Genomic DNA, 27,175 nt, shown 5'->3' on the forward strand with positions numbered 1-27,175 from the left:
AATTATAAAAATTTAGATTTGTGATTCTTTTAAGATTTTTATGATTACCTTTTGATCAATCAATAAAGTGAATGATTCTTTCTTTGTAACAACAAAATGCAGTCTGCCAGCAAAAGAACTGGCTGAGAAAAATACCCTGCTTGCTTACACTCTGTTAATCTATAACAGGTTGCTTGGGTGTGAACGTATGTGGGTTCTTGGGACAACTCATTTTTCACCTGTAATATGTAAAATGTTTAATCATGTATGCAGTATGGAAATCATGCTTTTTTTTACTTGTATTCATTGTAATCATTGACTTAAAAACATAGAATGTAACCACGTTGCAATTTTTATACTTCTTGAAAGATTTTTTTTCTGGGGTATATAAGCTGTAAAAAAAAGTAAAGTTAGCTAGAAGGAAGACGTCAAGAGAGCCAGAAAGGAAATATCAGGTTAGAAGAACAGAATAGAAAAAGAATGTCTTGTAAAACAAAACAAAAACGTTTAAATGAAATAAAATGAAGAACTAAGCTTTGGCCCCCAGAAAAGTCTATCTGTCCAGTAGTTCACCTGCTCTGCATCTCAGTTTCTCTGACCTCCATTGCTTGCCATTCATCACACCCTAGGTGAGATCCTGACAGGAGTGCCTCTGTGTGTGTGTGTGGGGGGGGCATATCTGTGTGTGTGTGTGTGTGTGTGTGTGTGTGTGTGTGTGTGTGTGTATGTATGTATGTATGTATGTGAGGGGGCATATCTCTCTGTGTGTGGGGGGGGCATATCTCTGTGTGTGTCTGTGTGTTTCCCTCTTTTGCTGGTGCCAGAGAGTTAAGTTTTGCCCATTTGCTGGCCCTAGAGGATTAAGTTTAATCGTTCAGCTTGAAAAGCCAAGTTGAATGATTAGTTCACCAACTCCATGGATCCCCCTCAGCCCCAGAGCTGCTGAAGGCTGGTCCTCACAGCAGCAATAGTCTAGGAAGCTTTGGCTGAGTTTTTTTTTGTTTGTTTGTTTTTTGTTTTTTTTTTTTCATGTACACTGTGAATGGCATAAAACCCAAAGAAGAAATCACATTATTACTTGGCTTCTGCTGCTAAGATTACTTAAAAAAAAAAAGTCTTAAAACTTGTGCTTCTAACTACCTGCAGCTTTTATGCTTTTATTTGCTTCTTGAGAGGCTATTCAGAAATATGAATTATATGCTTCTGATTGTAGCTTTACTCACAAGCAGGGTAGGGCAACACCCACATTAAGTAATCCAGACGTTTGTGGGAACCACATAACACAGAACAAGAATGACACTTTTGTTTTGAAGGAGAGTGTTCAGAAGTTTATGTCATAGTGGCTGATTCCAGATTTAGATGTAATATATTCTTTATGGAAATTTCAGTCTGTCGGAGAAATGTGGTTAATCCTTGATAGTCAAGGTAACTTGTATTTCCAAATGTGCTTTCTGCCTTCCTGTCACATTCCCAAGCTTTTACCTTTTACCATCAGCTTATGTATGTGCTCACTAATAGCAAATTATTTAATATTACTTTATCCTGTTATCTGTAGACATTTACTGATTTCCTAATAGCCCTCTATTGAACACTAGGAATATTAAGATACATATCAAGAATGGCATTAAGCTTGCCATAATTATTTTGGTTCAGTTTGAAATTGTAGAGAAGAAATTTTTATTTATTTGAGCCACTCTTGCCTCCTCTAATATGTGACCAGAACTATAGATGACAAATATGTACTGCTTGTTCTTTAGGAAGAATTAATGGGCATCATAAACAGGAAATAAAATGATATTGGTCATGCAGATATATAACACAAAATGATCAAATGAAAATCAGCAAGCAATGGCAAAAGTAACAAACTATTTACTGTTTTATCATGTTAAGTAATTCACCAAGACAAGTTGCAGTCAAATTAAAGTGAGTTATGGAAAATGAAATACATAAAGATGTATTTATACAAGTGCAGACTAAATATTTTCCATACAGGCATGTAAATGAAAAGATACACAGTAAGTGCACACTCGATGACTCTGCAGGCAACACATTGTTAGTTCCAGATACTCTTGGATAGTCCATGCACATCTTCCCAAAGTACATGTTTAGTCATTCTTTTAGGGGTTTGGAGGGATGATTAAAAAAAGGACTGAGTTCCTTGCAAGAGTATCAGTATGAACTAGATGAGGGTGAGAGTGGTCAGTTATATATATTACTTACTGTAATTTGTGATTGTCGAGGAAGAGGTGTGGCTGTTGGTGTAATAGTAATACTGCTGGTGACTTTATTGGTTGTTTTGTTTAGTGCCCCATTAGTTAAGCCTTGAGTTCTGTTATCCTGCAGTGGTGCTGAAGGGCTGGCAGGTCTCACGGGGCTGGCGACAGCTTGCATGTAAGGACTTCCTAAGTGAATGTGGATTTTATTATCCTCAGTAGTTATCACACTTGAACTGTTACTGTTTGAACGTTGAAACTGCCATGATGACTGCCGGTCCGGGGAGACTCTGAAAATTGCATGCTTGGCACTGATTTCTATCGGCTCTGGGGAGCGACCCTGCTCAGGAGAACTAGCTGAACCAGCCATAGCCAAAACCTGAATAGGTGACATTGTCCGTTCTGGAGTTACAGAACCACAGGACTCTGGGGTCTGTGCTCTGGCAAAGGTTGCCATGGTAACAGGAGGCACACTTTGCTCTAAGTTCGAAAGGCTTTCTGTAGAGGTTTTGGACTTTACTGGTGTTATGGAGGCATTTTGGAGAATGGTAATCCTTTGCTTTGGGGTACCACAGTTTGGTATCACTGCTGTGCTGGTGTATGAGTGAGGACTCTCTGTGGTTGGGCTTGTGATTTCAAGAGTGGCTGTATTTTGGGCATGGTCTGGAGTAACCTTTATGTGAAGGGGCTGCCCAGGTGTGTGACTTAGGACTAGATCTCCAGGTTGCACAAAGTTGCCATTGGACTTAGTTTGTATTTTTCCATTCTGAGGGTGGCCCTCCTTGGATTTCATCCAAGGAATCCATAGTTTCCTGTTCATAGGAAGGGAAGTAGATGGATTGCATTTGAAGGACAGCACAGATTCCTCATTAGGGTCCTCGTCTTGGTCCTCACTCTCCTCATACAACTGACCATTGATGACTGCTCGTTCCAGAGGAATGAGGCTCTTGTAGTCTGGTGGCTCATTGTCTGCTACTTCTGTTTGAACCTCTTTAGAAAATACTTGAGGGTCAGAGATTCTTCTTCCATTGAGACTAGGTCGGAGGCTCTTATTAAAATGCCGATACCTCTCTAGCTCTTTAGTGAGGTTTTCAATCTCTCTTCCTAAATCTCTGTTTCTGTTTTCTTGTTGGTTTAGTTTCTTTTGCAGAATTGAGTGGTCTCCCTGGAGGTGACATATTAGGTCCTCTGTTGCCATGTACTCATGAATTTTCTCTTTTAATGCATCCACTTCTCTTGACAGGTGACCTGACTTCGCTTCTTCTTCTTGAAGCCTCTTGAAAAGCCATTGCTCATGGCTGGACTCTGTCTTTTCTGCTAACTTGTACTTGGCAAGTTCCATTTTAACATGTTCCAGCTCTTCAGACAGAAATTGAGCCTTGTCTCTCTCATTAGCATACCTCCGTTCTAAGGTCTCGTACTCATCCTCTGTTTTCATGAGGTCATCTTCAATGGCTTTCATATCCTTTAGCTTCAGCTTCAACTTTTCCACTTCTTGAGAAAGCTCTTTAATCTTATTGTTTTCTTGGTGTAATGCTGTTGTGGACTTACTGGAGTCTTGATTTAATTTGTTTTTTACAAAATCTTTCTCAATTGCTTCCAGTGATTGAAGCCTGTTTTTCAGTATATTCATTTTTGACAATAGATCATGTCCTTTCTCCTCTTCTGCTTTGAGTTTGTTTCTGAGATCATCTCTCTCCTTGGTTACAGTGTACATCTTCTCTTCTGCATCAGTTTTGGACTTGAGTGCCCTTTTAGTTTCCTCAATTAACTTCTCAGTCACTGTCGTCACTTTATTTTGCTCTGCCTGGAGCTGAGAGGCAGTGGTTTGTAACTTATCTTCAGTTTGCTTTAATTTTTCACTCATTGTTTTGCGTTCATCTACAAGCATTACAGTTAATGTTTTCAGTTTTGTTAAGTCATCCTTTAGGGTGAATTCTGTCTTTTCTAGCCGACTTTCAATGGCTTCTAGCTCTTTGATCCTGGTGTTTAAACTCTCCAGTTCTTCGGCCAACTGCTTTGTGGTCATCTTTTCTTTGTCTAAACTGCATTTCAGAGAGTAGCACTCTTGTTTGCTTTTATCTAAAGCATCTTCTAGTTTTTCCAGAGCCGTAATCCTTTTACTGAGTTTCTCAACTTCTAGTTTGAAGTCTTTACTCTGTGCTGTCTCTTTCTCAAGCCTCTTGTTGAGATCTCTGCACTGCTCCTCCATTTTGATGAGCTCCTCATCTTTCCCCTCCATATCCAGCACACGCTTCCTGAGCTCATCCACTTCAGCCATGATGCCAGTGTTTCCACATTCTCCCTTGTTGATTTTTTCCTTAATATCTTGCAGCTCCTCTTCGGCTTTTCTTAAAGACCTGTTGGTCTCCTCTAACTCATCAATTTGCCGGCTGAGTGCTGCCAGCTTTTGCCGGAGCTGACGATTTTGACTGTCCTCATTGGTGAGCTTCGCCATAATTGTGTCTTGGTTCTGGTGGAACAGTGTGGTCTGTGTCTGAAGTTCTTTTTCTAGTCTGGTTGCCTTCTGCTCTTCTTGCTGAGCTCTGGCTTCAGCAAGGGCTAGTTTACCATGTGTTTCCTTTGCACGTGTGGTCAGATCTTGGGTTTTCTGTCTCTGAAGGGCAAGCTGAGCTGTGAGCCTTTGTTGTTCATCCACCACCATCAAAGCAAAGGACTTCAGCTTGGTCAGCTCCTCTTTCAGGGCCTTGATCTTCTTCTCTTTTTCTTGCTCCTTCCTCTTCTGGGACTCAGTTTCTTGATCAGTTAGCTTCTTTAATCTGGCAAATAAAAGAGTAGATTCCAGTTAGTGCTTTAGTAATTCATCAGCTGTTATTAATTTAAAATAATTGTATCAGTTCATAGATAACATCCAGAGAAGTTTCCAGATTCGATGAGGAAGGAGAATCTTTAAGATTTTAAAATATTGATATCTTGCCCCCCCCCCTAAAATTTGGCTAGCATTGATTAGTAACAGTTGAAGTTCCTTAGAAGCCTTAGAAAAGGACAGGCAAGAATATTTGGTTTAAATTGTTTGGACTATCAGTGGATAACCCAACCTGAAGGCTGTAAAGATAGGTACAGACTTGAGATTTCAGTTAGATGTGGCTTTAAAACTACACCTGCCCACACCAGCTAATTAACCTGCATAGTTCTCCATTTCCTCATATTATCTTAGGGGCTTTTTCTGAGAGTGAGGCAGTTCATCTGTCATTATCACAGTCCTGTCATTTGGTAAACATTTGATAAATGTTGCCATGGTGCTTTTTAAATTACTAATTCTTGTCCAGTATTAAGTGACTTGTTTGAGCCATTGTGTATGTGATATATTACTAGTTACTGTTTAACTCCTCAGTTATTAGTTAAGATAGCATTTTATTCAGTCTGTCTAGAAGTTATGCACAGCACAGATGGATCTCTTTGTGTATTAAGATTTTGGTTTACACTAATAAGATAGCACCGGGAACCACTTCACCTGTGTCTTTATCTGCTTACTTGCTGCCATTTAAGAGGGGGAGCTAACAGGCAACTGAGTTAGGGTTTGGAGCACTCATAACATATGGAAGAGCAGGGAGCTTGACAGCAAAGAGCTTACTGATAGAAATCCAGAGCTAGGAATGGAGAAACTGTTAGCAGGAACATATTGAATCCGTCTTAAATGACTATTTTAACACACTATTTTTTCTTTATTTAAAATTATCCTTCATAACAGGAGGACATTTTTCATGCAGAATACATGGTCTTCTCCATGCACTTGGTTACCTCTGTAAAGAAGGTACAGTTTTAAACTTGTCAGTCTCTTAATTATACTGGAAATTGGCTAATTATAGAGGATGTAATTGTTGCTCTGCAACATTGTTGTGCAGAAACTAAGGTAGAATGCAACCCCTGAAAAGGACTGAACTTGGTTGGAAATGTAAATATGTACTTTCTAATCGAGTCTGTAGAGTTCATAAAATGTTAATAAACTGTTATCCATCTACCTAACTACCTACCTGCATAATAAATCATTTCTATTTACTAGTTAATTAACCAATCTGTTCTCTTTTATCCTTGCCCCAAAACACTTTTAGAATTAAGAATCTGAGAGAACATTTTTTAAAGGAAATAAATTTGGGGCAGTCTGGGGGATTAAAGGCTTCTTTATGAGATTCTAATCTGTTCTTCCTTAATTATACTACACAGGAAGGGGAAAAAACGTAGTGTAAGAATTTTTCAACTTTTGCATGGCAGATCTCCTTTTAGTTTGTCCTATTTTGGGGACCTGACAAAAGATTGACACGTAAAGTCCAGAAGCGACTGGGCGGGTGCTGGTGCGGGGCGGGGCTGTGGTGACCTCATCTGTGGTCTTGGCAAGAGGCTTCATGACTCTTGCCTTTCCTCGTTCCCTGCTTGCGACACCTGGGAGCCTGAGAAGAGAAACATGGCAGCTTCTTCCTGGTGATGTGGAGTTTTGCATCTCTGGGCAGGAATCTGGGATAAACTGCTGTGGTGGAGAAACAGCTGCAGAAGAGCTTCTTCCTCAGACCTCTGCTCTCAATTCACACTTGATGGTGCTGAGAAGGCATTGCTGAAGCTCTGCTGTTTTCCTTTATTGGAGAACAACTTCACAAAAACTCCCAAGGCTTTCTTCTCAGCTTTTTAAATAAGAGCACATGCTGTCCCCTTTTCCTAAGAAGGGGACATGGTTTCTTGGAATATAAGAAAGGGAAGATTTTTTTTTTTAAAGTGAAATAGGAGAGCCTTAAAATGGAATAACTGAATCCTGTCAGTATAGTAACAAGCAAAACAATATTGAAAAACATTGAGTTGTCTTTATTGTGTTCACTGTTTTTGGCAGCAAGCATAGTGCATCTTTTTGAGTCATGCACCTTTTTCCTGGTATTTATAAAGTGGATGACATCAACATCTCCCTAAGCTTCATCTCCAAGCTAAACATATAAGACTGATGATTGCAGTACATTTGCTCCAACCTGAAATACATAGTGATAGATAGTACCCTCCCTGCTGATTTAGGCCTGTATTTTTCTTTTAAATCCCATTTAATGGACATTTGAATCACCTGGGAATCTTGCAAAAAGGGCAGATTTTGATTCTGTGGGTCTGGGGTGAGCTTCACAATTTTCATTATAACAAGCTCCCAGATGACCCTGGTCTCCTGGCCTTGGACTTTATTATGTAATGTCAGAGTTCTAGCTATGGGAGACATAGGTCAGGAAGGTCCCGGAGATGTGCTGTCTCCCCAAGTCCAACTGTCTGTTGAGGCCAGCATGTAGACCACTTGCTGGGACTGATCCAGACACACAGTGTCTATCACTGAAACTCTCTGAATTGAAACCTGTGGAACTAAAGGAAAGATGTCAGTTGTGATTATTTGGGAACATTTACATATGTTATGTATGCATGTATACATGAATACGTACATACATCATACATACACACAGTGATTTTTAACCTATTTGTTCTTTTAGCACCTACATTAAAAAAAATTCAAGTTTTAAACAGTTATAGAAGTAATCTCTGCCATTCAATCTAAAAGTTCCCATTTACACACCAGATAGTCTAATCATCCTGAATTCTAAGATATGACTGTGTAGGAATTTGTCCTAAGGTGTCCAGTGTCCTCAGATGAGGATAAGCACTACTCTCTATCTAGTGCTGTTTCTTAAGCTGCTGCCACCCCTGTGCTTTCTTGGGATTTTCTGTAGGAAGTTCTAGAGGAGTTCTGAGCCCAGGAAAATTCCCTTGGTAAAAGTTTGCCAAGCAAGAAGGCTGTTTTGAAAGGGTTGTTGGAAAGAGAGGGCTCACTGGACACAGCAGATGAGATTCCGAGAGTGTATATAGGAAGTGTCAATGTAGGCATTGATTTCCTTTATGCTCCCCAGGCAGCTCTGCAAGTTTGTGTACCCTTGGGGGTGTATGTACCTCCATTTGAAGACTACTGTCTTGGAGTACTCATGTTCATGCTCAAATACTGACATTACAGGATTACAGGAACATTCACTGACTCCTGTCCAATAAAAACAGGTTGTGGAAGCTGATTTTTATGGACACAAATGTGAGGTAATTAAATCCAAACTAGCTTAAAGCAGTGTCTTATTACAGATTTTCTTTAGAGTTTCTTTTGTGGCTCAAAATTGTTTTAACTTACTGTGGTTTATCACTATTATTATGTGCAATGCCAGTTACTTGCTTTTTCAAAAATATCACATCTGTCATCTTGAGTGTTTTTTGGTACCAACCATAATGTTGGCTTTTCAATATAAATTATACATTCAGAGGATCCTTTCAGTTTTTTTATTTATACACATATATGTAAACATGCTTCAACCTATAGTTTGTCTCCTCAGTGTGACATGGTTAATAATAATCAGCATATAATGCATGTACAAAACAGATGGGTCCCATCTAAACGCTGTATAGACAGTCATACCCATAATTTATATTATAGTTCTCATTATTTTTGGCTTTCTATTGTTTATATACATCATAATCAACCTCACTAAAATATTATCTTCTTAAGAATAGAACATGAGTACAATGTGTTTTCTACAGTGGTTACTGAAAAACCCTCTAGAAGGAACCAAATGAGTGGGTTTTATTTTATTTTTTGAATGAATGAATAAAACAGTGAACAAATATCCACCCTATGGAGTATACCTCAACATTGTCCTAAGCAGTGTTGTTCATTTTTAAAGATGATTTTCTAGGGCTTAACGTGTGTTTATGGTTTTAGATATTTAAGAAAATGTGGCGTGAGTCTTCCCCTCAGTGTTTTCTAAATACATTATTGTCTATTTCATAATTATGGAGCCTCTAAAAAAAAAAAAAAGACTGCTAGAACTATTCCTTTGTTTTTTCTTCAAATTCTTTCAGCACAGCTATGTTTGGTTACTTGGTTATGAGAGGTTTAAATGGTCACATGCTAGCTCATCACACTCCTTTGATTATTTCAACCCTGCAAAGAAGCAGTTCTTTTACTTTCCCTCCCAATGAGAGCTCTGATGCATTCTTCTTGCATATTATTTTCCTGTTCCCAGCCTACTGGCCCACACAGATCAACTTAGAGTGACTGTCAAGCATTAGTACAAAGTCCATACTCACTAATGACACTGTGTTACATCTATTCCTACAGGAACCAAACTGGAAGAAGTGAACAACTTCAGTCAGTTTGGTTCTCTCACCCATCCTTTTAGTGGGACAAACACTCCACTGTGTTTCTAATGTGGGTCTTGAGTTTAGCAGTTGATGTTTAAATATGGCAATGCTCAATTTACAAGAAAGTCTTCTAAACTAGGGCTATTATGAGGTGAACAGGGGAAAAAGAATCTGTTCTCCAAGAGTTCATGGAAAGGCTAGTGAGACGGCTCAGCCCATAAAGGCACTTAGTGCTAAGCTTGAGTACTTGAGTTTGATCTCTGGGTCCCACAAAATGGAAGGAGAGAACCAATCCCCGAAAGTTGTCCTCTGACTTCCACACATGTGCACATGCCCTCCTCCCCATCTAGATAAGTTAATGTAATAAAGAAAAACAAGTTTTTAAACTGAACAGATAACTCTAACACTATTTAACAAAGACCCCAGAGCAACAGTTTTTTTAGATCTCTTCACTCTTTTAATTGTATGGATTTTATCTGAATTTACTGTTTTATTAAAATTAGGGCCTCTGTGTGGGGACAGACCTGTAATCCCTAGTACTTGGAAAGTGGGGGCAGAGGCATCAGGAGTTTAAGGTTTTCCATATATATATATATATATATATATATATATATATATATATATATATATCATAAAGAACATTTTTAGTGGAAAATAACCTAGAAAAAAAATTTTAAGAGTTGCATTGTACTTTACAAACTGTACTGAGGACAATGGATCCTCGGATCTATTTTACATATTCCATTAGCTATAGTAGCCAAGGCATGATCACAGGTCATGTAGGATCTGGAAAACCTGTGCAGTTTTGAGAGAAAGGGTAAAAGGGTTTATGACCATAGGGGACCTTGCTGATGTCTTGAAGAGGCTGCACTTTGAAATCTTTGCTGTAGAGGATATGCAGGAGAAATGTAATGGCAAATGTCTTTCTCCAAAAAAAATGCTTAAGGTGTGTGGTATCATCCTATTCTTCATGCTGTTGCTTATCAGCCCTTGCTTTCATGGTAGAGTCCCTAGTTTGCTTTGGTAATTTCATCATTAATATATTCATTTATTTGCTGTCCATCATAGGGGAGAGGTTCTCTGCCTTCAATTTGTTCTTCCCAGTTCTTTGAACTATCTACATACTGTTACTGTTTTCCTTGAAACTACTCTTTGAAATGAGAGCATCTAAACCACTGGTTTTGCAGTTGGCTAGCTTGGTAGTATTGTTTTTTGAGAAGGTTCTTGCTCTGTAGTCCTGAGTGCTGGGAGTACAAATGTGTACCACTAAATGGGTCAAAGTTGCCTGTTGTTTAAAATGGGTTCAACAGCTACAGTTCAGCTGACATTTAATACATTTCAGGTCTTTATAAGGTAAGTACAGCGAGCCCTTACTGTGTGCAGTATCATTTTTCTTAGAAACCATCATACTTGCCCAGCCCAATCTTGTTGTAATTTGTGTAGTACCTTATCAATGACCAAACAGATTGATCAGAACAGATATATTTAGTCTTAGGGAAATAATGTAATGTGTGTGTTCTTATTACTCTAAAGGCTAGTTTGATACTTTCCCTGATTTGGCATAATGATCCATAAACAGAATACTGCATATATTACACTGCTTTATTTTTTTTGTTGTTGTTTTTGTTTTTGTTTTTTTTGAGACAAAGTTTCTCTGTGTAGCCTTGGCTGACCTGGAACTCACTCTGTAGACCAGGCTGACCTCAAACTCACAAAGATTTGACTGCCTCTGCCTCCCAAGTGCTGGGATTAAAGACATGCACCATCATCGACCTGCCTTTATTCATTTTTTATGTACTCTCCTGGCTATAGACTTTGATACTTTGGTTGCATTACATCCCATTTTATCTTTTAGTAATTCTTGTTTAATATGTCATTTTAATTATTACATTGCACTGATAACAAGTTCTAGCAATTTGAAGAGTGATGCATGGAATTTGTTGGAAAGCTTTGCTTCCTCCTTTTAAGATAGTACTGTAATTTATATTTCTTGCTTTACTCTTTACCTCTTTAATGGGACTCTTGACTGTTAAGTCAGATTTTTAGGAGCATTAATAAAAATACTTAGGATCAGCCTATTCTATGTGTGCTGCTTCCTTTTATTTATCTTACAAGTCAAAGGATTTTTCTTTTTATTTTTCTCTTTTAGTTACAATTACAGCATACCATAGCCACAGTGTAATGCTCAATTCATTTGACTTGGTCAGCAAGATCTAGAAGAATAGTCAGACTTTTTTTTTTTTTTCATCTGCTAGCCAAGTATGAGTGTGCATCTGTGTCTGCTTTATGTTTTTGTTACCAAAGATCCTGTCATCATTGTTGAGATCATTTAGAGATACCATAAATGGGTCCAGATTCAGCAAGCTGGGTTACTATTTTCCTTTGATGTGAAATAAGAATTAGAACATGAAGTGAGGAAGAGGAGGCTGTGCAGGGGTACAGATGACAAAAGTGACTTAGGACTCATAATTGGGACCATCTTATTTAGTTCCCCAGTAGTCAGGGAAAGTGAAGTAACAAAGAGCTTGGGAAATTTCATCAGATAAAGGGGATTCTGGGAAGACCTATGAGCAAGAACTGGAATCGGTCAAATCCTGCTGTCTTAAACTTGAGAGAAGAGCAAAGTAATGGATGGAAGATCCCTTAAAGAAAAACTGCTGAAAGGTCACACTACAGACTCAATAAAAGACCAAGATCACAGCGCTGGTGAGGAGAAGGCAGACACTTCATCTTGAAACCAAAGGTGGTACCTGTGGACTATGGGCTAGCAGACAGTAACCTTGAGCTGGACCTGGGACAGAAGGATACCTTAGTGAGTTTATCAGTATGAGTCTGAATTGTGTGTCATTTGCTTCTGTGCTGTAGTATGGGAAGCTTTCTAGTTAGAACATTTAGGTTAATGATGTGGGCCTGCCAGTATATGGATCTGAAGTAGAGCCTTTGTCCAGCGTGCCAGAGGCACTGGGCTCAAATCCCAGTACTGCAAAAAGAACAAAAGATGTTTAAGTGCCACATCACTTAAACATCACTTGTGCCCTGTTCCTTCAGTTCAAAATTTTCATATTAAGAAATTCCTAGATTTTTGTTTTGCTGTTTATATGTACAATTAGGGGAGGTGGCAGTAGCAAGAGGGAAATTAGAAAAACCATAAAAACCACAAAAGCATATACTACTGAACGTGTATGGAAAACCTACTAACCTGTTGAGGGAAGGGGACAGGTTCACTTTTGCTCATTCCCCTCTGAATTGTGGTTCTCAACTATTTGGAAAAGATTGCTCAGATCAAAGTTTTTTCCTTTTCCAGACCTGATTGATGTCCCCTGCCTTTCCAAGTGAGTAGGTTTTTCAATTCCTGTCAGACTAAGTTTCAGATAGATGTCTCCTTGAACTTTCTAGGTCTGCTTGGGTCCACCATAGCCATGCCACAGCTGTGTACCTTTAGGGAAAATCATTGAAGTTATTGGCATTGAAGCTTTGGATTATCATCTACTATTGTATTCCTAATAGTGCTGTGCAGCCAGCAGAGTTCTAAATGTTGCCTGAGAATGATGTTCAGGTTCCTAAGACTGAATGGTCATCCTGCCCTTCTTCTGGGCTTCACTTTGCACCTCTGTGACCTGTATTTTGTCCCTTCACATTTGTCTTCTTTTACTTAGGACTAGTGTCCTTTATTCTACCTGTCCCCCACTGTCCTTTGGAGTAGATGGCAGTAAATAATGCAGGTAGCTAAGTGACAGGTAGCCTGTGCTCTGGACAGCCCTGAAGCATAATGGGGAAGGGGTAGAAAGTAGCCTGAGAAATTCAAATCCCAGAGTTGGGTTTTCAGAACTGAATCCTGGCCTTCTACTTCTAATATAATTGAAGCAAGCAATTTAGTTTACTCATCTTGCTGTTTTCATGGATAGAGTAGGGATAATACTAGAACTTCCCTTATAGTTGGGGATGTCTTGAAGATTAGGTAAAAATACAATTCACACAAAAGACCTTACTGCCTGTCGTAGCCAATCTCTTATCATTAGAAGTCAGATAGGAATATTAAGAGTAGAATTTAAATGTTTTCATCAGAAAAATTTAGTATATGAGCTAATGGCTGGTTATAGAGAATAAACATGTTTCTTCTTTTCAGTTGAAAAAACAGTCTTATAATAAGTGGACATGTATTTTTACATCAGGGAAAAAGAGGTGTGTGTGTGTGTGTGTGTGTGTGTGTGTGTGTGTGTGTGTGTGTGTGTGTACATATATATGTCTACATGTGCATATATGTATATATTTCTATGTAGTGGCACAATAGAGCTTCTCAGCCATATGTGCTGGCAGGAGGATAGAAAGCACCTGGGGGAGGAACTGCGAGATTCCTCTGGAACAGAAGACTGCATAATCAGTTGATTTGACCTGCCTGTGCCCATTGTTAGCCATCCTGGTTGCCATTTTAGGTTAAGGTCTGTTTAATTGTTCAGCCTTTGCTTTCCTGTCATTTTGGGTTGAGTAAGTGCTGTGGGGCTTTTCTCTGTATATTAGTAGCATCTGTGGTCTGTACCAACTAATGAGAAGTGTTTACAGACATTAAAGGTGTTCTAGCATTGGGGGTAGGGATAAAGAATTGTCTGGTTAAGAATTGCCATTTAGTGTGAGTTAATTTGTGGGAAAACTTTTGTAGAATGTTCTTGTAGTAGTTACCTCTGGCATCCACAACTTCTTTATTCGCTGCTCAATTGTGTTTGAGATCAGCCATTAGTTTTCATTTTTTTTTGTTCACAGATCTACTCCCCAGCTCTTCTCCCTTTCCAGAAGAAAAGGAATGCGCAATTTCCAGTGTAAAGCCAGCCAGCGTACCAATGGATGTTATAGCTGTCCTTCCCTGCTGCCTGACTTATAAGGCTCTTCTTCCTTGAATGTGAATGTGCACTTTCTCTTCTGGCTTCACTATCAGACTTGATCTGTATGGGCACGAACATGGCAGGGTGGGTCAACTGACTTAGGACAGACCTGAAGGGAACAGCTTTTTTTCCCCCTGTAAATATTTGGTAGGCCTTTTTTTCTTGGGTTAAAAAGAAATTGTTAATAAGGGATATTTATGTTTTCTTATCTGTTCAGAAAAACAAAACAAACAAACAAAAAACCAAGGTTTGAAGGATGAAGCTTGTTTTGCTTTGCAGCCCACCTTCCTGCTGAGGACCTTACAGTTTGAAAGATATGCTACTTTTTCTCCAGAAATGGCTAACTTAAGGTTTTTATATTGGGGAATTTTTGATAGGGTCTCCCTCAGAATAACTCAGACCGTCCTTGAACTTGTAATCTTCCTGTCTCAGCCTCAAGTGTCTGCATCACCATCAGTGGCTCATATTGTTGCATAACTGAATTTGTAGTTGATTTTATATACTTTTAATTCCTTGAGCAATGTGGATTTCAGTCTTCATTTACAGATTAGTATTCATGGAGAAATATCTCAATGTTTACGTTAAAAGTTGGGATACCAGCCGGGCGTTGGTGGCGCACGCCTTTAATCCCAGCACTCGGGAGGCAGAGGCAGAGGCAGAGGCAGGCGGATCTCTGTGAGTTTGAGTCCAGCCTGGTCTACAGAGCAAGTGCCAGGATAGGCTCCAAAGCTACACAGAGAAACCCTGTCTTGAAAAACCAATAAAAAAAAAGTTGGGATACCACTTTATTCTTTACCTTTCAAACTGAAACTACGGATGCTCATTTCTTATCTTCGAGACTAGAGTGTCTAGAAATAAACAAGCAAATATAAAGTTTCTCATTCTCCTCCTCTTACACACAATAGCCCCTCCCTTTTTTTTTTTTTGTCATACTGCATTTCTTGGAGCTTTCCACTAGATAACAGTCCTCAAGCAGGAACAGAAAAAGTCAGTAGAATTTGATCTGGTTAAGAAATAAGTCTTCACAACTTTCATATTAAAATTTTTAAGACTTCTAAAGACAAAATAATGTGTAAAGTTATGGGAATTACAGATTTTTTTCCTTTCGATACTTTTAACTAGGAACATAAATCCTAATAGTGAAATTATTTGATTTGAAACAGCACTTTGTTGTAGAGTCATACCATTACAGTTTACAGCTTTTTGGTAGCCTTGGGTCTGGACTCCAGTTCCCAGGTTGATGTGTGGCACCTATGCAGAAGGATAGGTCTTTCATGGACCACCTGATTGTACTTAATTCTTAAAGCAACTGTATAGATAAGCACTAGTACACTAATTTTTATAGGATGGGGAGGGACCAAACATCTACAATTTAGTGCCCTTAACTTATTTAATAGCCCAGATAAACAGATCAGAATAAGAACATATTGGCAACAAAACCTGTGTTTCACACACTCCCATACCCACTCACCATTTAACCATGTCACATGTGACAGAAACCACCAACCACTGTGGGTTGACCTTTGAAGAGTTTGCTGTTTCTCCCATCTAGCCTACTGGTTTCCCCTTCACTCACTCTGCTCTACTCACACTAGGACTTTTGTTTGTTTGCTTTTTGTTGTTTTTCAAACTCAGTAGCCTGTGTGCCTTTGTTTTGGGTTTCTTCTTGTGAGCTACTGGACTCTCATCTAACTAGTCCCACTTACCATACCATGTATTGCTTATTTGATTATTCCTTAGAATGTAAAGTCCATGACCTAGAGAGATGGCTTAGTGGCTGAGTGCTCTGGCTGCTCTCTCAAAGGGCTCAGGTTGAATTCCCAGCACCCATCTGGTGGCTTATCTGGAGTTATCCATAATTCCAGTTCCAGGGGATCTGTACCCTCTTCTGGCCTCTGTGGGCACAAGGCATGTATGTGGTGCATAAGACATTCAAGCAAAACATACAGACAAACTAAAACTAGAACTGGAATGTAAACTTTATAGGTGGAGGTCTGTGCATGTGTCTCCCCATTCTTACACATTTTATTTAGTAACCGACGAATCATTGGTGTTGGTTATATTGTTTTATTTCCACCTTAAAAACCGGTACACATTACTTACTTGGTATTTAGTAAATATTTGAACAAATACCTATTCTACTTTTATATCAGGTACAATATTAGGGAGTTAGGGGATAAGTATAAATAAAAAACACATAGTTGTCCCTCTCTATAGTGTGGAAATAATAGAAATGGTTGAGCAATTGTTTTATACCACATACGATGCATGCTATTCCTAGAAACACAAAAGGTGGAATCATTATCTTTATTTTATAAATGAGAGCTCACTCAGGCTCAGAAAAGTTAAGTAATTTGTTAGAAGTGCAGCTTGTAATTGGCAGAGCCAGAATGCCAATATAATTGATGCTCTAACTGCTGTTCTCATCACTATAACAGATGTTCACATCTCTATCACAGTATCTTGTGCACCTTCCTCACTGTGAATCTGTATGCTAGAATATTCTATTTGTCAAAGACAGAAAGTCACTACTACTACATCTATTTTCTGTTTTTCTATAAACTTATGGCTACATTCAGCCTTGGTCATGAGACATTAACAAATATTCTCTTCATCTCTGTAATAATATACCAAGTTTAGTCATTCAGCATCAATTTGTAATTATTTTTGGATGGTTTTAAAAATTGTCACTTTGCCAATAATAACATCCCAGAATCCCTAGAGAAGGTAAATATGTCATAAATACCATTTCCATACAACACTTCAAGTTCTTGGAAAATATTTTTAACAGACCACATTTTCTCAGACAGACTTGAAGGCCACAATAACTGTATGCCCTCAAAATGTTTGTATTATTTTAGCTTGCTCATAATATGTGTACTTCTCTTATTTAAAAAAAATCTGTATTTAGATTTTGTTTTGTATCTTAGATTGACAAGCAGAAATAGATTTTCTAGAAAAGCATTCTGATATGGGTGTTAAAATTTTTTAAAGTCCCATTGATTTTGCCCCGCCCCCTCTTTTAATCTTTCTAGACCTTGTTATTTTCATTCAGATATTGAAAGTATGTATTTTGAAAGATTAGTATAATACCTTTGTCTTAGCACTCATCTCTGTGGTTGGCTTTGTTCCTTTGTCTCTTTTTGAGAAAGTTTTAAGTAGTATATTCTTTGCCAGATGCTTTTGAGCACACCTCCAAAACCATGACCCCAATATTCTTAAGCCTTCCTCCTTCCCTTTCTTCCTCTCTTTCTTTCTCCCTCTCTCTCCCTCCCTCCCTCCCTCCCTTTCTTTCTTTCTTTCTCCCTCCTTTCCTTCCTCTTTTTCCCTCCTTTCCCACCCTTTCTTTTTTCTCTCCCTCCCTTCCTTTTATACTCTCCCTTCTTGGTCCTACCTTCCTCTCTTCCTATTCTCTTATTTTTCCTTTCTCTTTCTAAAGGCCTTGGTTTTCTTACATGGATTTATTGGTGTTAAAACACCCAAGCAAGGACCAGTCATGCCAGCATGGATGAATTCACTGGGTTTCACCTTCTAGTAGCCTGGCTTTCCATACAGAGGCAGTGGCTGACATGACATGCTTGGGAAGCCAAATATTTCCAAAATTGTTTGAGAGAAATTCAAACTTGAGAAATTTAAAAACCACAACAACAGAGGCTTACTGTGACTTCTGAAATCACACAGTTTGGCACAGAAACTGAGTAGATAAGAATACAAAGTGTGTAAAATGGAAAACATTTAATTCTTAGAGAGGACTTTGGTTTCTTGGTTTAATTCTTCATTTTAACTGTAGGAAATTAGGGAAATGGGAACACTTAATACATTTAATAGTATGTAGAGGGTAGAGTAGTTGAAGAAGGGTTGTTACTCTGTAGCCTGTTTTCTTGTTAAGCAGACAGATTACAGACCACAGAGGGCATTCTTCATCCTCCCTTGACAACATTTCTTAGTTCCTGAGGACCTAAGGGTGGGCTGATGACTTTGGAAAGCTGGGGTTTGAGGCCACATGTAAGTCTTAATTACAGCAGGCAGGAAAAGGTTTGTGCCTTTTTAGAACACAGATGACTATTTTCTTGTATTTTGTATGCCCTTTTGCATTCATTTTAAAAATTTAAACTTTGGTCATCAGAGCCTTAGTTTCTCCTTGACCAACGATCCAGAGCAATTTGAGTTACATTTCCATTTTCTGCCTTTTCTGAGCCGTTAGAACACCCAAATGTGTTAAGTATCAGGTTACAGTCTGAGCTCAGGCTCATGATATGAATGTGTGCTGCACTTTAGGCACTTCCTTCAGGATGTCATTTTTCCAGCAACAGTTCTCCAGCACACATGACAATTGCTTGATCCCTCACTTCTCTTGGCTGATTCTTCCTTTGGGCTTTTCACTGAGCAAAATGTTAGCCATTTTAGTTATGGTTACCTCTATAAGGCGTGGTCTATTTATGACAAATTAAAGAGAAGTTTCTAAGTGTAGTTTATTTGTCTGCCCTATGAATACCCATCCCTAAAATTATAGTTTACATCAATTTTGAATTTTAAGATCAGGCAAACTGTTTCATATTTTCATTAGTTAAAAAAAAAAGTGAAATCAGAGTTTGTAAGGAGTTGAAAATCCAATTTTAACAAGCTGTATGTCCAATAGGCAGGAAATGTTGGACCAGAATCTTCTCCTGACTTACTGCTGGGCCTTCTCTCACCTGACTCCCACCTCCCCAGAAGCAGGAAGAAAGCAGTAGTTTCATGACTAAGATCTGGAAAGCCTTGGACAATCCTCAGACCTCAGTTCCACAAAACGAAAGCCTCCAGCAATCTTTAGAGATTTTTTTTTCCCCTTCCTTTCCTGTTTAATGTCATACACAAGTTAGTATGTCAAGAGGTGGTATGGCTCATCAAGCCTTAGAGGCTTGTGACTATATTCAGAACCTTACATGGAATTGCATGACATTCAGATTTTTGTTTCTTTCTACAGAAAGTATTTTTTGTAGTCAAAGTTACAGGTGTAGTTAAAAGCAAACAAGTAAATCCTCGTGTTCTGACATTTAAAATGTCATGCTAAATTGAAAATACACGAGACTGAGAAGTTAGCACCCAGAGGAGAGGCACCTAGACTGTTAGTGTTTGGTGCCTGTGCCAGAAGCCTTTAGCCCAGGTTTTCATTTGTGTGCCTTTGAGGTATGGTGGCAAAGCTTTCAAGATTAAATAGGTTCCAGGCTAGGTTTTAAGCCTTTTGTGTTACCCGCTCTCTTCTATACTTTAATAGCTCAGTAACCTGGGTCTTATATACACTTCAGGTGATAGCACCTTTAGGACAGCTGTGGTTTTCTTCATGGCGAGGGATTGCCTTCCAGCAGGGGACTCAGGATTAATCAGGGAGTTAGGCTGAGGTTAGGTCAGAAACAGATTTCTCTAGTAAGCCAAGTCCTTTACTTTATTTCTGGTGTCAGAGAACCTGAGCTCATCTGGGCTGCATCCTACCCTGCATTTCCTGAGACTTGAGGCTTTGTATCTCAGACTGGTGGAGTGAATAGTAGGCCCAGCCAAGAAGGGAACATAACCCTTGTAGGACAACAGGCATAACTCAGTATAGACAGCATCTACTGAGTCTCTGTTCTGGGTATTATGCCAGTAGCTTCCTCATCACACATAATCCCCTCACCTTGAACACTGAAATTTGTTAAGAAGTCTTCCTGTCCATAGAAGTCCAGGTTGTTGTAAAGACCAGCTAATGGGTTAACTAATCAGTGTGTGTGTGTGTGTGTGTGTGTTTGTGTGTGTGTGTGTGTGTGTGAGAGAGAGAGAGAGAGAGAGAGAGAGAGAGAGAGAGAGAGAGAGAGAGAGAGAGCTAGAGATTGAGATTTGGTTTTAAACTTCCATTTTTAAATTTTACTTTTGGCTCTTTTCAATAGTAGACTTTCAGGGACTAAACCCAGCATGTTTGGAGTGTTCTATTCAGAAGTCTGTGATATTCACCTTCGTGTGAACATCTCTTTCAGTTGTCTAACCCTGGCTTACTTCTACAGTCTTCACAGCCCTTAGTTTTATGACGTCTATTCAGTGTTGCCTTGTACTGCTTTCTAATTTGTTTTAATATATTGCTTGCTCTTAAAGGATTGATACTTCTATACCTTTTACTTATGTCTGAACTCAATATACACAAGAAGAAACATTTTCTTGGACTATAACCCTCTTGAGACAAGTGGACTAAAGTTCTCAGAATTCCCTCTTCTTACTAGATCACAAGAAACAGTTTCATTGCTCTTGTTTCTATCACTTCTCCCTTCACTGTGCAGTGAGGAGCACTTGGAGGCAAAGTTAGATGAGGTCCAGATAGGAGAAACTGGCCAGAAAGCCTTATCACTACCTTTGATTTTTTTGTATGTTCTACATAGTGTGTCTAATGAGACTATAAGAAGAATCTTCCAGGGTATCACGTGGGGAGAGATGAATGGAGCCACACATCCCTTGACCAAGTTGTCACCTCTATTTGATAGGTCTCCATACTGTTGTATAAACATGTACACATGTTTATATAAGTATAAACATACACAAATATATAAGTATGTGTTTATAACATAATTATATATATACATACATATATATACATATTTATATATAAATGTTTTTACATTTTTTATAATGCTTCCCATCTCCCTTGAGGATGATATGCTACTTCAAACATGATGGATTGAGTGTTTATATTGATAGTGAATGAAATGATACTAGTTTTCAAAGGTAATCTTCCCTTTAGTCAGAACGGATTCATTTCCCACAAATTCCAGGATGATTCACCTCCTCTGCTCCTCCCAATTAGCAGACCAGCAAGCTAAAGCTAAGTGACTGAGACAACATCTCTGCATTCCTTTGGGTTCAGTGAAACCAGGACATTTTCCATGTGCTCCTGGTTCTATCAGTTCCCTTCCTTCAAGTTTAACAGTTGCAGACAGTCGTCCAACTGCAATGAATATTGCACATTCCTTTTATTATTTGCTCAAGAGATTGTTTTTGTTTTGATTTGCATTAAAAATTTTAAAGGGAGGAGAAAAATGTAGTTCACCTTTAAACTTTTGTTCCCAGACTAGTGAGCCATGGGACACAATAAATCAGCAGCCTATTTTGAAGGGCTGCCCTTATTCCTGAGGCTGCTCTGTAAATGATTTGATGCTCTTGCAGGGCTAATGTCCTTATGTTAGGCTGACCTGAAGTTTCTTCAACTGCTCTGTGTTGTAATGACAAGATCAATATCTTGGATTTTTATATAGACTCCTACTTGATCAGAGTTTCTATAAAGACTGTTGTCCACTATTCAGTCTTTTTCCAAATACTGAGATACTTGGGATAGGTGGCATTGTCCCTCTTACGAGGTTTGGGGAAAACAAGGATACAAGATGCGGGCCCAGTGAATGAATGGTGGAGCCTATTATTCTTACTCTTTACTTTCACCATTGAGACAGTACTATTGATCTGTGCCAGTAGTGTCACTAGTAAGCAAGCTTAGCAAGTAGCTATAGTCTGTTGTTTAATTTGTTGGTGAGTAAGAGACAGTTGAAGTAGAGTCTGACCTTGAACCAGTTCTTTAACCAAGGATGACCTTGAATTTTTGGCTGTCCTTAAACATGGTCTCCCAGAAGTATGCACCTACTACACTAGGCTATGTTAAAAAAAAAAAAAAATTCCCACATTGCTTAATTTTTTAAACAGCTAGTCTCTGTGATCCACAGTGTTTCACTTAGTTTACTGAAAAGCAGAGATGGAAGCAAGAACACTGAAGCCTGTGTGCAAGAGGCACCGATGGTCCTATCCTTTGTCATGGTGGCATGGTATGGTGTGTGGTCGGTCAGCTTACTTACTGTGCCTACCAGTCTGTCTTATTCTTAGCATAGTTTGCTTGCTTTTGCTTAAACAATATATAAGACCTACACTAGAGTCAGAGCTGGCAACCAAGTTGCCTAATTATGAAATTAGAAAAATACCTCTCATGGAAATTTAGATATAGAAAGTACACACAGAAACTTTGGAGTCAATGTCCAAAGGAAAGACTGTCTACTCCTTTCCAGGTCCTTGGAGGGTGAGTTATTTGACCTCATGCCTGCATCTTCCAGGCCCTCAGCTGAGGTATAGAGATTAGAAATTCAGAGGAATCCATTCTTCATTAAAGACAAAGCCACTGTACTGTGCTGTGCTCCCTCATGCCCTACAGCATTTCACCTGGTGCTCTTTCACCACTTTTCAATCTCATTATTTTGAGGGAGAGAGTTAACAGAGATACGGAGAGATGGGCTGAGAGCTAAGAAGCATTTGACTTAGACTGTGTACACAATATACCTGGGAGAGTAAGTTCAAAGCAGATTCACTGCCTTGACTTGATCTGACTCTCATATGTTTTCTGCCTATTTTATGTGTAATTTAGTTCTGTGGTTAATTCAAGTAGTGGCAAAGATTTGTTTGGGATTTGTGATCAAAATGTAGAAGGGCACTCCTCAGCCCATCATTGGCAGAGTATACTTTCCTTCCCACATCAGCTTCTGGGTTGTAGATCATTTACTCATATGTTTCTTTAATATCCTTGTCCTAATGACACACCCTCTAACAACAGCTAGATATTTTCCTAGATGCCAGGGAGAAAGCTGGTTCTAAAAGCAATACTGAAGTATTTTATAATCCCAGATACAGACAGTTAACTAGTTAATGTATGATAGAATGTCATGATGCATGATGAGAGGGAAAAGGAAGCAAGGTATCACCAGTTGCAAACAGCCTACAAAGGTATGGGCAGAGTGTTTTCAAAGTATTAAGTCTCTGATTTTCAAAAGAGGGCTTCTTGATAGCTAAGGAGGCTGGTGTAGTAGAAAGTGTTTAGTACTAACAAAGTCAACCATAGTGTTCAAAATAATGTCAGCATACACAGCACCTCTCACATTCAAATAAAGAGTGGGCTTTGCCATCCAGATGGCCTGATTAAGTTGTACTGATTTCATCGCACTCCTTTCCCTTCGTTCTCATTGCTTATTAATGAAAACACACCCACCTGTTTTGTTAATGAATTTTATGTCTAAATTGCCACATACAATACCAAGGCTACTTCTGAGATCTATTTGCTTGTCTTTTGAGCACCAATTAAATGAGAAACCAATAGTGGGCTACAGTCCAAGACTGGAGGAGTTTTGGCTCTGCCTGAGTTGCTTAGCATTGCTGGTGCAGGGCAAACGGGGTATCAGTGTCTTCTATAATGTCAGGCATCTGGATCAGATGACCACTGCCACTTGCAGCTGTGAAGTTCTGCTGGCATCCTTTGCTGTATTAGCTGGCAGTGTCCACATACACATGCTTGAGGTATCCCATTGTCCATTTAGAACTTACTGAGGCCTGTCTTAAATGCCTATCTGTGAAGTTAAATGTTTGCTATTCTGCTAAAATACATCCTGTCTCTTGCTGATAAGTGGCCTTTGGACTAGACTAAGTAATTACAAATAGCAACAAGAAATTGGGTGTGTGTGTCTGCACCTGTCTGTCCTGGTGATCACTTACCTGTCTGTCCTACATACTCCCTTCTCTCTTGTGCCAACATTCCTTAACTTTGTCAGCATAAAATAATTGTATCCTTAAGACTTAGACTTAGACAAATAATTGTATCCTTAGACTTAAGACTTATTTGGAACCAGTTGAGCATAGGAATGTGAGGGTGGTTGGACTAGAGCAAGAACACTGCTAATGTGTTCTTTACTGTTCTTGAACTCAGAATTGCAGGGATCCAATCTTAATGTGCTGAAACATTTCACACAATCATGAAACGGGAGGTTTTGTCTCATGGCAAATGCCCTCAGCATTGTTGGCCCAACTTTCCCAGTCAGAGGCACTGCTAATGCAGATTAATGGGGGAAAGAGAATCTCAACTCTTGTTTCTTAATGAAAATGGTGGAAGTGGAAGTGTTTATAGCAATTTGGCGATGATCTGTCAGTAGTCACTTAACCTCATAGAAGGATTCAAGACAAATGTCACAAACTTCACTAACAGACTTTGCAGTGTACATCACAATTAAATCATTAGGTTGGTGCCTCAGAAATACTACAGTGATGGCAGAAGCAGCCATAGGAATGCTGCTTTGAACATTTGTGATGCTGGCTGCAGATGCAATCTTCTTTAATAGATTATTTAAACAAAACTCACAGAACTAAGCAATCAGTTGAAAGTGAAGCAAAATTCATAGCTTACCACAAACTATGGAAACTTAGGATAACTTGAAATTAATGATATGCCCCAAGAGGATAATGTGTAGGGTATCTTAGATTTTTCAAAGGTAATGATTGGCTGTATGAACAACAGATGGTACCTTTCAGGCCCCAATATTGCTTTCTATTCTGACTAGTATTCCACAATATGCAGTTCTGTTCATTTTTGTTTTAAGTAATAGGATCTAGATTTTTCCTACTTTTAAAAACCTACAAAAAATGAGTGAAAATTTATTTTTCCCTAATTCTCACCTTTTAGACTTCAAAATCTGTTTATTTACAGAGGGTTGGGTTCTTTTGGTTTTTTTTTTTTTTGTTTTTTGGTTTTTTGGTTTTTGTTGGTTGGTTTTTTGGAGGAAACAGAACAATGAAATCGTGTGTGTGTGTGTGTGTGTGTGTGTGTGTGTGTGTGTGTGTGTTGAATCAACTCTTGCAAGAATACTGGAAAATGAAGACAAACACTTGATTCATGTTTTCACATTGGCCATTATTACAGTCTATCAACAGCATTAGAAAAATAAAACAGAAATCCAGTGAGTAGCAGTTAAGGTTAATTGCCATAATAGGGGAAATGAACTTACTCTGTCTAAGACTGCAGTGTACTTTATTTGAACATTGTCCTAAAAACTGAAAAAATGCTCACCTAGACAACCCACTTTGAGATAGTAGTATATCCATGCAAAATTTGGTTTAACTGTCAGTTTTAAAAGAGTTCTTACTAAGTTCTTTAAGGCATGCTTAAAAGTTAGTATGTATGAAAAATGTAATATTAAAAGTATGTTATTGAAATGTTCTTAAAATTGATGTTTTTGTACTTAAAAACAAAGGCAAACTCTGGGAAACACAGCTATATGGGCTTTGACAGGGGTTATGATTTTCAACAGTTGAGCTGTAGATTATGTTATAGATAGAAGTACTTGGATATAGCTGAAACAATAATTGATGGTTTCTGTTTCCCTCCTCTACTACTTTAGAAAATGCAAGATCCCTTTTTCCCAAGACAGGGAATTTTCAGCTTCCAATCACTGTCTATAAAAACAAACAAAAACCCCTCCTGTTTTCTATTACATTTTGAACATCTTCACAGTGACCTGGCTGCTGGCCCCTCTCTTCATGATGATTGAAATAATAGTTTTGAGGAATCTTACTTCTTAGTACTAACTTGCAGCTTATTTAGCCTATCTTCAGACCTAATAACATGTAATTTTTCTTCAGAATAGAAAATCCAGTCTTTTACTGCTCTAAATAAAATAACACAAATTAGAAAACCTCATAGGCAGCAGAAATTGGTGTCATATACTTTTAAAACTCAACTACAAAAATTACTAAAGGACATCTCCTTTAGTTTTGTTCACAATAAAAATACTGTTTCAATTTTAAATCTCATCTAACTTTCCCACTCACTGACAAATGTAAATAAAATATACATTTGTACCTCATAATAGTTGTACGTTTCTGTTAAGCATTCCAACAGTAGCTTATCTGGTTTTTCCAATACCAACTGTTAAAGCATTTTCAGCCTTTCACAGTAAGTCAATAGAAATGGTAGCCCATGGACTCAGAGTTTTAATTGTGCAAACTTGGAAAACAGAGGCTATTTAAAAGGGGAAATGATTCTTTCGGTTCCTGAAGTTTTGTTTTACACTATGTGTTCCGATAGATAAAGGAGGGAGAAGTCATTCCCCATCTCCTCTTCTAGTGTGCTAAACTTGACATTTTAAAAATTCCTCTTCTGATTTTTATTTTGAAAGATAAAGTAAAATATGTAGCTTTTCACTATCTACCAAATGTTCATTTCTACTGTAAACCTTTATTAATAGCAATGACCCTTTCAGAGTTATATGTAATCGTGGTTAAAAGTGCCAGCAAATAAGATTATTTTGTAGATGCTACTCTCGAAATTAGGTTTTAAATATATATACTATTTAGAATATTAATGTACAGAGAATAGCTTCATGTTTTAAATGCAGATTGCCCTCCACAAAGTGGAGTTGAAGTAGGATTAGAAACGGAACAACTTCCTGGTACAGATTGACATGCATTTGAGTCAGAATAATAAATTTGTTTGTATTATCAAAAGTTATTTTAAAGGTTAGTTTCACCCTACTACCAACTGTATTTCCGTTTTAAAAAAATGTTTTTCATATTAAGATTTCTAAGGAGAAAGAAAAGGCTGGCGCTAACAAATCCAATCCCATGTGCCAGGGTTTTGCACTCTGCTCTTCTAAGCTGAGAGAGTTGAAGTCCTGGGGAGATAAGGTACTGGAGTAGAGCTGTTACAATGAAGTCCCCAGCCCTTTACATCTCTCAGTACTGGTAGCCACTTGGGAAGGCCATGGGATCCACACCCCTTACCTCCCATCTAAACTTAAGTGGCGAGTCTCCCTGCCGGCCGGAACTTTCAAGTTCTTGAATTGGAAAAGGGCTTGAAGCTGCCGGCCACTAAGTGCGCTTTGCGAAACCTGCCCGCCGTTCTGCAGCTGAGCCGGTGCGGAGCGCGACGCACACACTTGCCGCTGCCCGGGGGAGCGGTGGCCGTGCGGGAGCCGAAGCGGCAGTTCCCTCTCTGTCTCTCGGGCTTACCTGACCTGCGGGCGCCAGGCCGGGCCGGGCGGGGCGGCGAGCTGGGCTGCGGTTGCGCTGCGAGCGGCTGTGCGCGCTCCGGGAGCCTCCCGAACAATGCGAGCGGGCTGCAGAGCGCGCTCGGCCTAGGGGCGTTACGTC

General features: G+C 38.9%; 2 protein-coding genes across 9 annotated transcripts in view; one reads left to right on the top strand and one right to left on the bottom strand.

Moving 5' to 3' along the window:
* Cmss1 (cms1 ribosomal small subunit homolog) overlaps nucleotides 1-27,175 on the top strand; it is a 292,176-nt gene that overhangs the window by 20,171 nt on the left and 244,830 nt on the right. The window lies entirely within an intron of this gene.
* Nucleotides 1,824-27,148, bottom strand: Filip1l (filamin A interacting protein 1 like). Of its 3 annotated transcripts, none has more exons than XM_027412474.2 (2): nucleotides 27,040-27,148; nucleotides 1,824-4,972 (listed from the first exon to the last, which is right to left on the bottom strand). In XM_027412474.2, the coding sequence occupies exon 2, from the start codon at nucleotides 4,855-4,857 to the stop codon at nucleotides 2,179-2,181; it is 2,679 nt and encodes an 892-aa protein (XP_027268275.1). In that variant the 5' UTR covers nucleotides 4,858-4,972; nucleotides 27,040-27,148; the 3' UTR covers nucleotides 1,824-2,178. The 3 variants fall into 3 exon arrangements, with proteins under 3 accessions (XP_027268275.1, XP_027268274.1, XP_027268273.1); XM_027412473.2 differs by having other exon boundaries at nucleotides 27,035-27,148; XM_027412472.2 differs by lacking the exon at nucleotides 27,040-27,148 and adding an exon at nucleotides 7,255-7,491.

This window comes from Cricetulus griseus, chromosome 4 (assembly GCF_003668045.3).
Source record: "Cricetulus griseus strain 17A/GY chromosome 4, alternate assembly CriGri-PICRH-1.0, whole genome shotgun sequence".
NCBI lineage: Eukaryota > Metazoa > Chordata > Mammalia > Rodentia > Cricetidae > Cricetulus > Cricetulus griseus.